We start from the raw sequence: 14,547 nt of genomic DNA on the forward strand, positions 1-14,547 counted from the left end.
GGGTTTGATGATAAAGCTGTGTCACTATTTTTGACATCAGCTGACTAATACATACCTAGTTTTTTTCCAGAGTCCAATTTACCATCTGATAGTATGTTTAATGAAGCATACTCAATTTGTTATGCCATATTAAGGTCAGTTGTATGCACAGTACCATTACTTTTTAATAGTTCATTAAATACATCACTACATTTGTTCTGTCTACTTTTTGCATTCTCACAAAGTGGGATAGCAGCTTAAATAACTTTCAGACTATATTGTTGTAAAGTAACAGCAGAATAAATAATTCATTTTTGTGGTATTTGTCGTAGCATTGTATTACTTTCTTTGAGCAGGAAGTCATTTTTTCCCTGTGCCGACTTGTAGCATTTATATGGAAATCTAACTTGATAGCAAAATATCTTATAGCTGCTATGACTTGAGAATAGGAAGCTAGTTACAGAATTACTGAAACTAAATTACTGACATTGTAACTAAGCTTTTAGTTACAGAATTACTGAAACTATATACAAGGAAAGTATAATTTCCTTGTATTAGGAAATTTATATTCTAAAAAAGAACTAAATACATTACATTACATTTTAATCTTTTAAACTAATTTTTACAGTATCAGATCATTTTGATTCAGTTATATGTAAGGATTTGGACTTCATTGTCTATGTGAATGATACATATATTTAGTATTATTCTGTTCCATAGGGTCAAGAGAAATATGGATTATTAAATGTAACGAAAATTACGGAAAATGGAAAAAAGGTTCGGTAAGTACACAAATCATAAATGTTCTCACATGTTTCATCTGATTGCAATAAATAAAAACTGTAGATATAATTATATTCTAGTAGAAATGTTTAAAAGGTTCATAAGAATTTTAAATAATATATTTTCTAATATAGTGTATATAGGATTGTCATGAAATGTGTGAAAACTTTTGTCTCGACATATTAAGGTGAAATTAAATTCAGAGGTCAAAAGGCAGAGGATTCTGACCGAGAATTAACTTTGTTGATGATTGCTATAGGCACAATGATTTGGATAAATTCATTTGAATATATAGGAAGCTGAAGCAATGAGAAAGTGATTCTTCAGTTCTACCAGGAAGAATTTTAAGATAATGTTTAATTTGAGCATAGTGACATTTGCCTTTACAGGGTTTGATGATAAAGCTCTGTCATTATTTTTTACATCAACTGACAGTTTTTTCATTAAGTAATAAATATACATGACAAAAACCAAAGGTATGCACAATATCTAATTAAAACTCAGTTACCTAGCAATTTGATGAAATACATGGTTTTCCTTCAGAGATAGGATATATATGTTTGTATGTCCATACATTAATTTTTTTAAACAAAATTTTTGAGAGTTTATCTTGGAAATGATTCATTTCATTGCATGTACAGCTGCCACATTATTTCTAACTGCTGTTTTGTTACATATGGTATGGCTGTATCACAGTTCATTTAACAGTTATTTGCAAAAATGTAATTATGCCTATATGTTGGTAGACATTTAGGATTTGTGTGTGTGTGTGTGTGTGTGTGTGTGTGTGTGTGTTTTGCTATTACTAAGAAAATTGTACCTAGTATCTTGGCATAGTTTGTTTTGCAGGTATGTAACTAGGCCTGTTTGGTAAAAGTGAATTTTACCGAAGTAGAATTGCTAAGCCATAGGCAGAGCTCATTTTGATAGAGTATTCCAGATTTTTCTCTGAAGCGTCGAATCAGTCCCTACCTCCCAGTAGCAGTGGATTTCTCCACACCTTTGTCAGTTTAATATGTTGTCAGATTCTTTGATTTTTGGTAATAGAGATTAGAGAGAAAATGGTATTTTCATTTGTCTTTGTGTGGGGGCAGTATAGAGTGTGGTAAGCCGTTTGTATTTCTTTCTTTTTTTTTGGTAAATTCTTTTTGTAAGATTTTATAATCAAAATGAGATCAGTCTGCTGAAGAAAGTTTAAAATCTAATGTAGTTGAGCTTTCAAATCTATGTGGATGAGCAGTCAAACCTTGTGCTTTGATTGAACTGTCTTTGTTAGATTTTAGTACTTAGAAGTTTTAAATGCTCTGAAATAGCTTTACAAATACTTCAATGATCTGTTCCTTAAACTGTTCTTTAGTAGAAGTCACCTGTAAATTGGGTCTTTTTCTTTCTGTCTTGTGAATGTATATAGTGCAGATAATTCTTTTGCCACTTTGTCTTTATTGTTGTTTTAACTAACTGTGATAATTTTAGATTTTCTACCTCTTTTGGAATACTTTTGGTGGTTATGTTTTCCTAAGAATGTCATTCATTTCATTATCTTCACATTTATTTACATAGAGTTAAGCAAAATAGGGTTTGAATTTCCAGTATATTAGTGGTTCACATATATTGTGATCTGAGGACCTCTTTAAACTCTTAGAAATCATTAATCACTACAAAGACTTTTTGTTCATATAGTTTACAGATATATATACTATGAGAAATTAAAGCAGAAATTTTCAGAATATTAACTTATAAAACTTGATTTGTTACATGTTAACGTGGATAATATTTTTATGAAGAAAAACCTATTTTCTATTAAAAAACAATTTCTATGAGAAGTATAGCCTTGTTTTACCTTTTCACAAATTTTTAATATCTGTCTTAATGGAAGAAGATAGCTGGATTCTCGTCTCTGCCTGCAGCCAGTTTGTTGTGACATATGATTTTGGTTGAAATATATGTATAAAATCCTCCCTTAAACAGATGAAGTTGGAAAAGGGAGGAATATTTTAATAGCTTTCTGAGATAATTGTGCATATTTTTTCTGCTGCACTGAAACTCCACAAAAGTAGTTGCAGTGAAGAATCTAAAAGCTCATCAGTGAAGTTTTCAGACTCAGTTACATTAAAATCCATAGGTCTGTGTTGCACTTTGAATGAATCTTTACCCATGCATAATTTTGTAGCATCTTGTAGGTCATTTGGAAAATATCAGTTTACAGACATTGTTGATTGCAAATGTTGATACATTTTATTTTATAATATCAAAGAATCACAAATCAGAAATATTGTCAGAAAAGTCACTGTTAGAAAATTGCCAACCTTAACAGTGGCAGATAATGCCAAGTTTTCCAAAATTTACTTTACTTAGGTTTCTCTTTATAACCTTTAACTTTTACTTGTCTAACAAAAGTTTTATTATGTGCCATGGAGTTAGCTCTGACTCCTGGCCACTGAAGATAAATGAGTGACATCCATTATGTCCTGTAGTCAGCCACCCTGCTCAGCTCCTGTAGACTCAACATCTGTGACTTCTTTTATGGAGTCAGTTCCTGTCATATTTGGTCTTCCTCATTTCCTGCTGCCTTCTGATTTTTCCAGCATTATTGCATTTTCTAAAGAACCCTGCCTTCTCATGATGTGCTTGAAGTAAGACAGTTTCAGTTTTGTGATTTTGCCTCCAGCGGTGTTTCAGGCTTATTATGCTCTGGGACCCACTCGTTCTTTCTGGCAGTCCATGGTGTTCTGGGAGCTCCTCTTCAACACCATGTTTCAAGTGCATCCATTTTTTCCCTTTCAGCCTTCCTCACTGTCCAACTTTTGCATCTGCCCTAGTAATTAGGAATACCAGGGTGTGGATGATCTTAGCCTTGGTCTCTAATGACACATCCTTGCTCTTAGTAATCTTCCCTAACTCTTCTGTTGCTGCCCTTCTGAGTCTCAGCCTTCTCTGCATTTCTAGACTACATTCTTCATTTGAATTGATGAGTGAACCAAGGTAAGCAAAATCTTTAACAATTTTAGTGTCTTCGTTGTCTATGTTAACATTGTGTATTTCTTCAGTAGTCATGATTTTAGTCTTCTTAATGTTCAAATGCAGTCCTGCTTTGGCACTTTCTTCTTTCACTTTCATCAGAAATTGTTTCAGATCATTGCTACTTTTCACCAGTAATGGGGTGTCATCTGCATATCTTAACTTACTGATACCTTATGTTACTGATATTTCTTCCACCAATTTTCACTCCTCCTTCCTCTTGAGTCTAGCCTAGTTTTTTTGTATGATACATTGTACATACAAATTAAACAACTAGGGAAATAAAATGTACCCTTGTCTGACACCATTTCCTATAGGAAACCATTCTGTCCTGACATTTATCTTCCTGCCCACGGTGAAGGTTACACATCAGGACCGTCCAGCACTGAGGCACACACGCATTTCTGTCAGAGCAACCCAGAGCTTTTCATGAACCATGGAAAGGATCTGTACAATGTAAACCAACCTTCTTCTGAAATTCACTGTGGCACTCCAGTGTCCAGTGAATACTAGCAATTAAATCATGAGTGCCTTTTTTCCTGAATTCACTTAAACATCTAACATGTCAAAAAACACTATTATTTATTGTCTTTGAAATGAAAGATTTATTTTTGAGATGTGTTACTCATTTTTGAGATAATGTCTATTTGCCAAATAATCAAGTCTAAATAACCATAGTGTGTCTATCAGTCTTCTTTTTAGGCAGAAATTTGTGTCCCATGAAAAAGATGTGACTGATTCTGTTTGTAACACATCACACAAAGTATTTCAGTTCTCGAGGCAAGTGTTGTTAATTCAGTGTTCAAATTTCACTATTTGTTAATTATTTGTTAAATATTTAACAATATTTGTTAAATATTTGTTTCAATATTTATTACTTCTTTAGTTTTTATTTTGAAAGTTAAACTGAAGTTTATTTTAAATAGAAATACATATTAACATTTTTTTTGGTGTAGGGTCTCAGTAGACATTATTTAAGGGCAGAGATTGAATATAAACATTTAAGAACAAAAATAAATTCTTCTAAAATATTTTAAGATATCTATACAAAACAAAATAGTAAAATAAAATGAAAATATAATAAAATGATGAACAAATGCCAAACATATCTATCATATCTATATCAACAGATATAAATGACTGTACCCATCTATTGAAAGTAAAAGGTGCTCAGACTAAAGCACCAAATAAAACCCCAGTAAATATTATATACAAAAGACGTATCTAAAAATGATCCAGAAAAATTAAAAAAACACAACACTTGTCAAAGATAGATGGCACAAAAGCAGGAATAGGGAACTTAATACCAGGAAAGTTCAATTCAGGGTAAAAGCATTAAGCATCACAAAGATGAGTACTTAAAATGATAAAGCACTGTGAGTAAATCTACTGTGATTATTAATTATTAAGACTAGCCATTCAACAAATGCATGAACAACCATAAGCAAAAAGAACAGTAAATAACAAGAAAAATAAAGAGAAACTTGGTAGTAGTAAGCTTTTTCTTAATTAAATTGTTCTCTTTTTTTCTCATTTTATTGAGAAATAATTGCCATACATCACTGTATAAATTTAAGGCATACAGCATAATGGTTTGTTTTACATATATTGTGAAATAATTACCTCAGTAGATTCAGCTAACATCCATCTTCTTACATAGATACAAGAAAAAGAAAAAAAAGGGGAGGAAGTTCTCTCTTTGTGATGAGAACTCACAGGATTTGCTCTCTCAGCGTCTTTCCTGTGTCTCATAAAGCAGTGTGAGCTGTAACTGTCAGGCCTGCACCTCACATGCCTAGTGCTCACGTTACAGCTGTGAAGTTCGTACCTTTGATACATGTTCCTTTGACTTCCCCTCCTCTCTGCTTTTTTTTCTATGAGGTTTTATTTTATTGTGTTTTGAAGATTCCACATATAAGTGAAATCATACAGTATTTGTCTTTCTGTGTCTGACATATTTCACTTAGCATATGCCTTCAAGTTCCATTCATGTTGTCATACATGGCAGGATTTCCTTGTTTTGTTTTGTTTTTTATTTAATATATTTATCTTAGAGGGAGGGGAAAGAGAGGGGAGAGATATATTGCTACCTAAGTGAGGGAATCCCAGGTGCCAGAATCTAGTAACCGAGGCTGTTTTTTCATTTTTTTAAATGGCTGAATAATATGCTATTATATTGTATATATACCACAACTACTTTACTCCTTCATCCATCAGTCAGCACTTAAGTTGATTCCTTGTCTGGGCTATTGTCAATAATATTACTGTGAATTTGGGGGTGCAGATATCTCCAAGTTAGTGTCTTTGTTTCATTTGGATATATTCCCAAAAGTGGAATTGCTAGATCATGAAGTAGTTCTATACTTAATTTTTTGAGGAACCTCTGTGCTGTTTTCCATAGTGGCTATGCCAGTTTATAATCCTACCAGCAGTGCATCAAGTTTGTTTCTCCACATCACTCATTTATCTCTTGTCTTTTTGATGATGGCCATTCTAATAGGTATGAGGTGATATCTCATTGCAGTTTAATTTGCTGTAGTCATTTGAGCATCTTTTCATGTGCCTGTTAGCCTTTCGTGTGCCTTCTTTGAAGAAATGTCTGTTCAGATTTTTCACACATTTTTCAGTTGGGTTATTTGATTTTTTTGCTCTTCAGTTGTATGAGTTCTTTATGTATTTTGGATATTAACCCCTTACCAGATTTATGGTTTGTAAATTTTTTCCCCTTTTCACAGGTTGCCTTTTCACTTCGTTGATGGTTTCTTTCACTGTGCAGAACTTTTTAGTTAGATGTAGTCCCACTGGTTAATTTTTAATCTGTGTTTTTGCTTTAAGGGTCAAATTTTAAAAAGTATTACCAAGACTTATGTCAAGGAATTTTATTCTGTGTTCCTAAGAGTTTCAGGTTGTGCATTCAGGTCTTTAATCCAGTTAATTTTTTAATTAACATCATTTTAATCCATTTTGAGCATTTTAAGATATGGGTCCAGTTTCATTATTTTAAGTGTGAATATCCAGGTATCCCAACACCATTTGTGGAAAAGATTGTATTTTTCCATTGAGTATTCTTGTGAAATATTATTTGACTGAGTAGTAATAAACTTTATTTTTTCTTAATAAACTTGAAGTTTAGATATAAAAAGAAATAAAATAATAATGTAGGTCTAATTGATGATACTAAATTATGCATTCTGAAAATGGAGAATAAACCTTTTTTTGAGTGCCTATAGAGTTTTAAAAAACTGGCCACATGTGTGGCTATAAAGTAAGCATTAATAAATCCCTGTGGTGGACATGTTTGACATCAATTTCAGTCTGCCAGCAATTGACTTCTTTTAAAGGGTAAACATTGGTAACCTTTGGAGTGTGGATTGAGTGAGAATAAATGGACTTTTTCTTTAGATATTTTTATATTCAGAGTGCTGGATTAGTACCATGTAAAAATAATTAGGTATATAGTTATTCTGATAACTTATATCTGATTAATTTCATTTGTTTTGGGGCCTTTATGGTCAGGTTCCGACAATAAACTATTAATTTCCAGTAAGCTTATAACCCTAGTAAAAACAATTAGAATGTTAATAGTGACTGTGAACTGAGGACAGCCTTGATAACCACTAACTAGCCTTTAATTTTTAAAGTTTGGTTGGAAAAACTGGGGAGGTGAACGAACTTTCACTGGTCATTTTTATAATTACAGAAAGAACTGGTTGTCTTCTTGGGCCGTCTTGCAAGGTTCATCTTTACTCTTTACCAAAACTCAAGGAAGTAGCACAAGTTGGGTAAGTATTTCTTTTCTTTGGAGGCTTTACGTTGCAATACACTTAAATTATATGGATGTTATTTATTGTTCCTGAAGTTCATGAAGTATTCCACAGTCCTTCTAGCTTATAGCTTGTGTGAAAATAAAAGTAAATGACAAGATGAAATATTGCCATTTGCAACAATGGCAGTATTTCAATGATTGGATCTTAAGACTATTATGCTAAGTGAAGTAAGTCTGATGGAAAAAGTCAAGAAATGTATGATTTCATTCCCATGTGGGATATAAAAGAGAAAATAGCAATCAAACAAGCCAAATGAACAAAACCTCATAGACACAAACAGCAGTATGGTAGCTACCAGAGACAAAGGCAGGTGGGAGGAGGGAGGGGAGGGTAAAGGGAGCCAAATATGTGGTGACGGAAGGAGACTGGACTTCGGGTGGTGAACACACAGTGCGACATACAATATGTAATAGAATTGTACACTTGAAACCTGTATAATGTTATTAACCATGTCACACCAATAAGTTTAATATAAGTAAAGAAAAAGTAAATGAAGTTTTCTTAGTAAAAGATGCATTTTGACTCATCGGAGTAATAAGAGGAGGGCTAATTAGAAAAGTCTAGTTAGTTGTATTAAAATCAACAAATTCTGTTTTATCCATTGAACTGAAAGATGGGCTATGACTTAGGCAAGATAAATAAATTTCTTGACCCATTTTCAGGATGTTAAAGCTCTCTTATGTTTGTCACTTTGCTATTTGAGACATGTAGTCAGAAAATCAGCAGACTGTGTCAGACTCCACCTGAACTGTCATCTGACCCCTGGCTACTAGTCATTGATTCAGGTGTTCATGTCTATATATAGTATCAGCCAGCTTTTACAAGAAAAAGAAATGTCACCATTACTTGTAGGATTTGGAGCTTTTTGTGTATTTGAGTATTTACTACTATTACTCCTCAGTAATTTATAGTACAAATACTAAAAATTGTAAGTGGTGACACATAATTATGCTATTATGATAGCAAACACTTTTGAACGCTTAACATGTATTAGGTATAATTAAATGCAGCTCGAGAAACACAGTTTAAAATTCAGTGACCTAGCCAATATTGAAATTGTAGAATTCTTAATGAAATTTTACCTTTAGGATTTTACTATTTGAATTTTTTCCTTTCTGTGAAATTTTATTACTGTGTTTTTAATAATACATGAGGTTTGTCCAAAAGGTATCCAGCCATGTAATATGAAAAATAGGGATATTTGTTGAAGAAGATACAAGAAACATTGTACATAGGATAATGACATCCCAGACCCTTTGAAAGCAGACAACCTTGGGAACTCACACAGTTCTCCCAGTTGCCATCAGCTGCCCTGTCATATTTTCCTGAATCTCATTGACCATCTGAAATCTCTTCCCTTTCAAAGGTTATTTTAGTTCTGGGAAAAGCCAGAAGTCACAGAGTGCCAAGTCTGGGCTGTAGTGAGGCTGAGTCACTTGGGTGATATGATGTTTCACTAAAAAACTCTGCACAAAACATGATACATGAGCATAAAACATTCATAACTATTAAAAAATTAATTCAGTGTGCAGGATGTATCATGAGCAGGCACGTTGTTGTGGTGAAGCTGCCAATCACCAGTTGCCCAGAGCTGTGGCCTCTGAATCATCCAAATAGTTTCCATGGGGAATGTTCAAGTTTAATGCACAATTTGACACAGATTTGTTGCTCTACTCGCTCAGCCATTTTGAATGTGATGGCCACACAGTAGTGCACATGCTCACTCAACGGCATCTACCTCCCCCACTGACTAGTACAGTGAAGTCATCACTGTTCACACATGTACATTCCAGTCTACTCTCCTTGGTGGCCATGTTACATCACTGTCATACAAACTCTTCTCATTATATTAACAGTGGCTGGACTTTTTTCAGACAGACATCATCTAATAATCACCCTGGCCAATGTGGCTCAGTTGGTTGGAGCTTCATCCTGTAAACCGAGAGTGGTCATGGGTTTGATTCCTGGTCAGGGCACATACCTAGGTTGTGGGTTCAGTCCCTGGTTGGGGCACGTAAGAGAAACAACCAATGTTTCTCATATTGATGTTTCTCCCCCTCTCTTCCTCTTCCCTGCCCCTCTACATACCAGTGAGTGATATTTATCATATAAGACAAATTTAGAATGATGAGTATCTAAATATGAGTATGTCTTATATGGGTGAGGATTAAAAAAAATAATAATTGTTTCAGATCAATATAATTAAATAAAATACAGTTACTCTGTAGTCTCAATAAAAGCTAAACAAATTTGGAATATGGTAAAATGGTTGGTTATGCAGTCAATTCCTAATTTTTATTTTGTGGCAAATATAAAAATCTCAGACTGCCTAGCTTTTTTCTTCCTATATGTAACACATATTTAAGGGAATGAAAACTAACTTAACTGGCCTAGGTAAAGGCAAGTAAGTTTATTCAAATAAAAAGTGTGTGTGTATAATGTATTTTGGCATATACAACATTCATAACTATTAAAAAATTCAGTATGGAGGATGTTTCTTTTTTGTAGCTATTTTTCATTAATTTCTGCTTAATTCCTTCTGTGTTTCTTCATGCAAAAATCAGCAAATACAATATATATCTTACATTTTTTTCTCTTATAGACAAAAGCTGTTACATTATGTATACTTTTGCACTTTGCTTCTTTTTTCTTAGGAATTTATATTGTAAATCACTTCACTCAGCCCATAACAATCTTATTCAATCTCTTTAGGGTTAAATAATATTATATTATGCAGATGTTTTATAATTTATTCTAAGGATGGACATTTAGGTTGTTTCCTAATTTTTCTCTTACAGAATGCCAGTTAATATGCTTCTTTATTAACTCTGTAATGATTGTATCAAAGAGATTTCAAAGAATCCTAACTTTGTTTCTCTGCTCAGACCAGTCAGGTCTATTGTAGGTAAAATGTAACTCTTACCTGAGGATGAGATGCTAATGCTATCATATAAGACAAATAATCATCTTCACTTACAGTAAAAATTGCCCTTGCACCTCTCTTTGGAAAATACTATCTTAGAACTCAGTCTCTAGCAAAGCTAATTTTTTCCTGTAATGTTGGAAGAGGTAGATTTTCCTTTAGTTGAATTTGCATGGTTTATGTTAGGGGTAATGTTACAGAAGAATGGTTCTTTAAAAATTAGATTTATCCAGTGCGAAAACCTAAACCAAGGTCTACGTGAGGAAGTAGTTGGTTCAGATTTTATACTCACTCCAGGGCATTTACTTATTGATGGAATGCTGATCAAACTCATTCATTCTTTGTATTTATTTTTGGTTTCATGGAAAACGAAAACTGAGTAAATGAAATGTGTATGTGTGGATGCAACTCTACTGTAGAAGATTTATTTTTGAATAGATGCTAAATCATCCAAACATCCAGTGAGCTTTTTCTTCTCCATGAGGGAAGATGTATTTTACTACTTTTCTGGAAAATATTAGTTATTTGCTAGTTGTATCAGTAATATAAACTAGACTTTTTTCTTACCTCATTTCACCTCATTTGTTCAACAGAAATTAAAAGCTGCTATGTTCTGGGCATTGAGTTAAACTTTGGGGTTTAGAAATAAAATACATGGTTTCTGTTTTCAGTGCTTACATTATAATGGGGAAAACCAGCACATTCAAAGTTGTATCATAACTGTGAATGTATTGATTCAATCCAGTGTGTCATATGCTCTGTCTCTGATAACATTCATCATGCTCCTTGAGTATCTTACAAATTATCATACATATATATTGCTAGTTATCCAAATTTCTGCAAATAGTCTTCTTTGAGGGCTGCTAATTCTGTGTTGTCAGGCTGTCCTGTGTGTTATAGTGTGATTAGGAGATGACAGTAGCACCCATCCCTCCCATCTGTCCCTCCTGATGTGACAACTGAAAATGTCCCCAGACATTGCCAGATGTGCCTTGGGGGCAAAAATCACCTTTGTTTGAAAACTACTTTCCTGGAGGAAGGAGAAGGGAACCTAGGTGGTAGGGCCAGCTAAAGCTTAGAAAAGGTTACCAGGGACATTGACCAGCAGATCAGGAGGAGGAAGCTTAAGAATTTCTGAGGGGACTGAGCGAGAAGGCAGAGGACCCAAAATGACTTCTCTTACCCCTAAAGTCCTTTGGTGTGATTATAGCCAGGACAGGTCTGTTTAATGTATAATGTCTTATCAAGCATTAACCTTAAAAATAAAGTGTGAGTGTGTGTAACAACAAATTCATAAAATATTCTGAGATAAAATTAGGGCCTTTGCAAAAGTATTTGGAAGTTCAGCTTTGCCATGTTGTATCTGCTTGTAGAATTGGATTTTTGTCTTAATTTGGTTCCAGTGTTTTCTTTTGTGTGTCATTTTGCCATTGTGCTATGTTACGACCTCGTCATTTTCTTCTTTTTTTCCATCAAGTCATTCCGCCAACAGGGCTCAGTCTCTGAGGTCTTGCAGTCATTGTTTTCTTCTCGTCTGTCAGTCATCAGTCTGCTGTCACATTATGTAAAATCTGGTCTTGTTTCAGCTGTCACTCAGTGTGTTCTTGTTGCCTGCCCCTCGCCACAGCAGTTTTATTCTTTGCCATGAATTTTATTATAGAGGATGGAGAAAACCGAGACTCAATTTTGATAAAGAAGGCATAACAAACACAAGAGTTTGCCAACCATATTGAATGCATCTTTCCTTTGGTTGTTATATACATTTACGTTTTAATAACTTTGGATATTTTTTATTTTTGCTCAGAAAGTTACCTATGCCCATTGTAGCTTTATGTTTAATTGAATGTCTTTTGAATGACAAAAGGTACTTAAAAGGGCCAAGAGTTTGTAGAATAGTTTAAATTTTTATCATTTTTATTTCGAGTATACTAATAAAAATTCCATATAATATCCTAAATTTTTGTTGTAACAAGTACTTAAGTCACATTGCTAGCTACAAAGATGGAGTAAGAATAAAAAGATGGAGTTGAAGCATTTATTAAATGTGAAGCTATTGAGTAGACTCACTGACATTAAGAACAGTGAATAAGTTATCACAGGGTTGATAGGTAAGATCCATTTACAATGACAAACCTAATTTGACTTAAAAATATTTAAGGAAATAAAATTTCCTCTAACAAATCTTTATGACTTTAAGATTACAGTTTATTAGCCCATAAAGATTTTAAAACCTCCAAATTTTTTTATAACATAAGAATGCTATTTTTTATTCTTAGTTAACAGACTAAACAAAAATTTAAGTTAATGATAGCAAGTACAGTGTAGGACTAGATTTAACATAGATCTTCTGCTGTTTGCTCCTGTCTCTTTTACATGCTTTACTGAATAGCTAGTTACATATTTTCATACGATAAGACACACACTCCCCCGCCTTGCGGGGAAAGGGGGTGCGGTGCGTCTGATAGTCCAGATGTAGCTTACCTGGCTCTCTGTGGGGCGGGTGGAGCAGGGTCACGTGGCAGGAGCAGGGTTGCTGCTGTACTTTCTGCACCTGGTGGGGGGGGAGGTGCTGTCTTATAGTCCAAAAAAAGGTAAGTGCTTTTTCTTTTTGAACCACCTATGTTGACTATCTTCATATTATTCTTTTCACAGTTCCTCATTAAATTGGTAATGCTATCAATGTTATAGCATCTGGCTCTAATTATAATTTCTAACAAAAGCTGAGTAAAAGAACGGGGTTAAAAGTTTTCTTATTTCATAAATTATTTGTAGTTGCTGACAACATAAATAGTTGATAAGGAAATAACTCTTGAAATCACAAAATCAGATTCAGAGAGTGTTTATTAGGTTTAATATCTGCCAGATATTATTTAAACATATATTGCCTTACCTTTTTGAACACATGATTTTATAGTCATGTTAAGTCTACGATAAATGCCAAGAAATGGAATTGCTAAGCCAAAGAATACATACGTTTGTAAATTTGTAAGTACAGAATTACTAGTTTTGCCTCTCTAGAAGTAGTTCCAGTTTATACCCCATGTTTTACCCCACTTACATGGGAGGGCATTCACCGCCTAGTTTTTCGTCATATGTTTGGATTTCCTTCCCTCCTTTCTCCCTGCCTCCTGCCCTCCACATTGTTGGGCGAAAAGATTTTAATATGGCTTTATTTTGTATTTTTTTAATGATAGAAGTTGGGCCATTTCATTTCCTTTACCTTGACTGTATATTCATGTCTTACAGAAATTTTTCAGTTTTAAAGTTGGAATTGTTATTTTATAATGGAGAAATAAGTCTTTGAGATAATTATGTGTTTGATTTATCATTAATAATATGAAATCAGTCTTAAGTCTTTTTGAATGTACACATGTATTTGAATATCACATAAAGGTTTTTCCTTTCTTCTAAATGAAGTTTGGGAGTAATCAGTCCAAACCAGAGTTCACAGTGGACCTTAAGGGGGCAACGATTGAGATGGCTTCAAAGGATAAATCCAGCAAAAAGAATGTATTGGAGGTAATACATTTTTTTTCTAAGTATAATTCATATTCTTAACTGTAGTAATTGGATCTTTTTTGAGTTATGTTAGAAAATGGTCTTTTAATATGACTAGTTCTGGCAAATTTGGTCATTAAGTTTGTTTTTATTAGTTTTTTAAAAAAGCTGATGTGAATATCAGGGCTTTATTTGCATAAAATATTGGATCTCAGACTACTATTGGATCTGAGATTATCGGGTCTCAGCTTTTGTTTCACAAATCTTGCTTTCCCTCAGCAGCAATAAAAAGGGTGTGGTTTCCTTTCCCTGCGAAATCTAATATTAAAAAATACATTTTGTCATTAAAAACCCTCCCCAGTAATGTGTGATTCTGCATCAGTTATTTATTGCCGTAGTCAGAGCACTCCACAATTTAGCAGCTTAAGAAAGGAATCATTTTATTTGCTCAATTTGGCCTGTAATGAGCTGAGTGATTCTTCTGATCCCACCTGGAACCTTTCGTGAGGCTTCAGTCAT

General features: G+C 33.7%; 1 protein-coding gene across 6 annotated transcripts in view; it reads left to right on the forward strand.

Annotated features, from left to right (window-relative positions):
• The window catches only part of ARHGAP12 (Rho GTPase activating protein 12), a 112,414-nt gene that overhangs the window by 85,065 nt on the left and 12,802 nt on the right, over positions 1-14,547 (forward strand). For all 6 annotated transcript variants that reach the window (XR_008393053.1, XM_037165448.2, XM_037165447.2 and 3 more), the window contains 3 exons: positions 700-761; positions 7,481-7,562; positions 13,948-14,049. Coding sequence is in view for 5 of the 6 variants with exons in the window: in XM_037165448.2 (XP_037021343.2) it covers positions 700-761; positions 7,481-7,562; positions 13,948-14,049 (246 nt within the window). In the remaining variant the exon portion in view is untranslated. The remainder of the gene's footprint in view (positions 1-699; positions 762-7,480; positions 7,563-13,947; positions 14,050-14,547) is intronic.

Source organism: Artibeus jamaicensis, unplaced genomic scaffold (assembly GCF_021234435.1).
Source record: "Artibeus jamaicensis isolate MK-2021 breed Jamaican fruit bat unplaced genomic scaffold, CSHL_Jam_final contig_867, whole genome shotgun sequence".
Classification (NCBI taxonomy): Eukaryota; Metazoa; Chordata; class Mammalia; order Chiroptera; family Phyllostomidae; genus Artibeus; species Artibeus jamaicensis.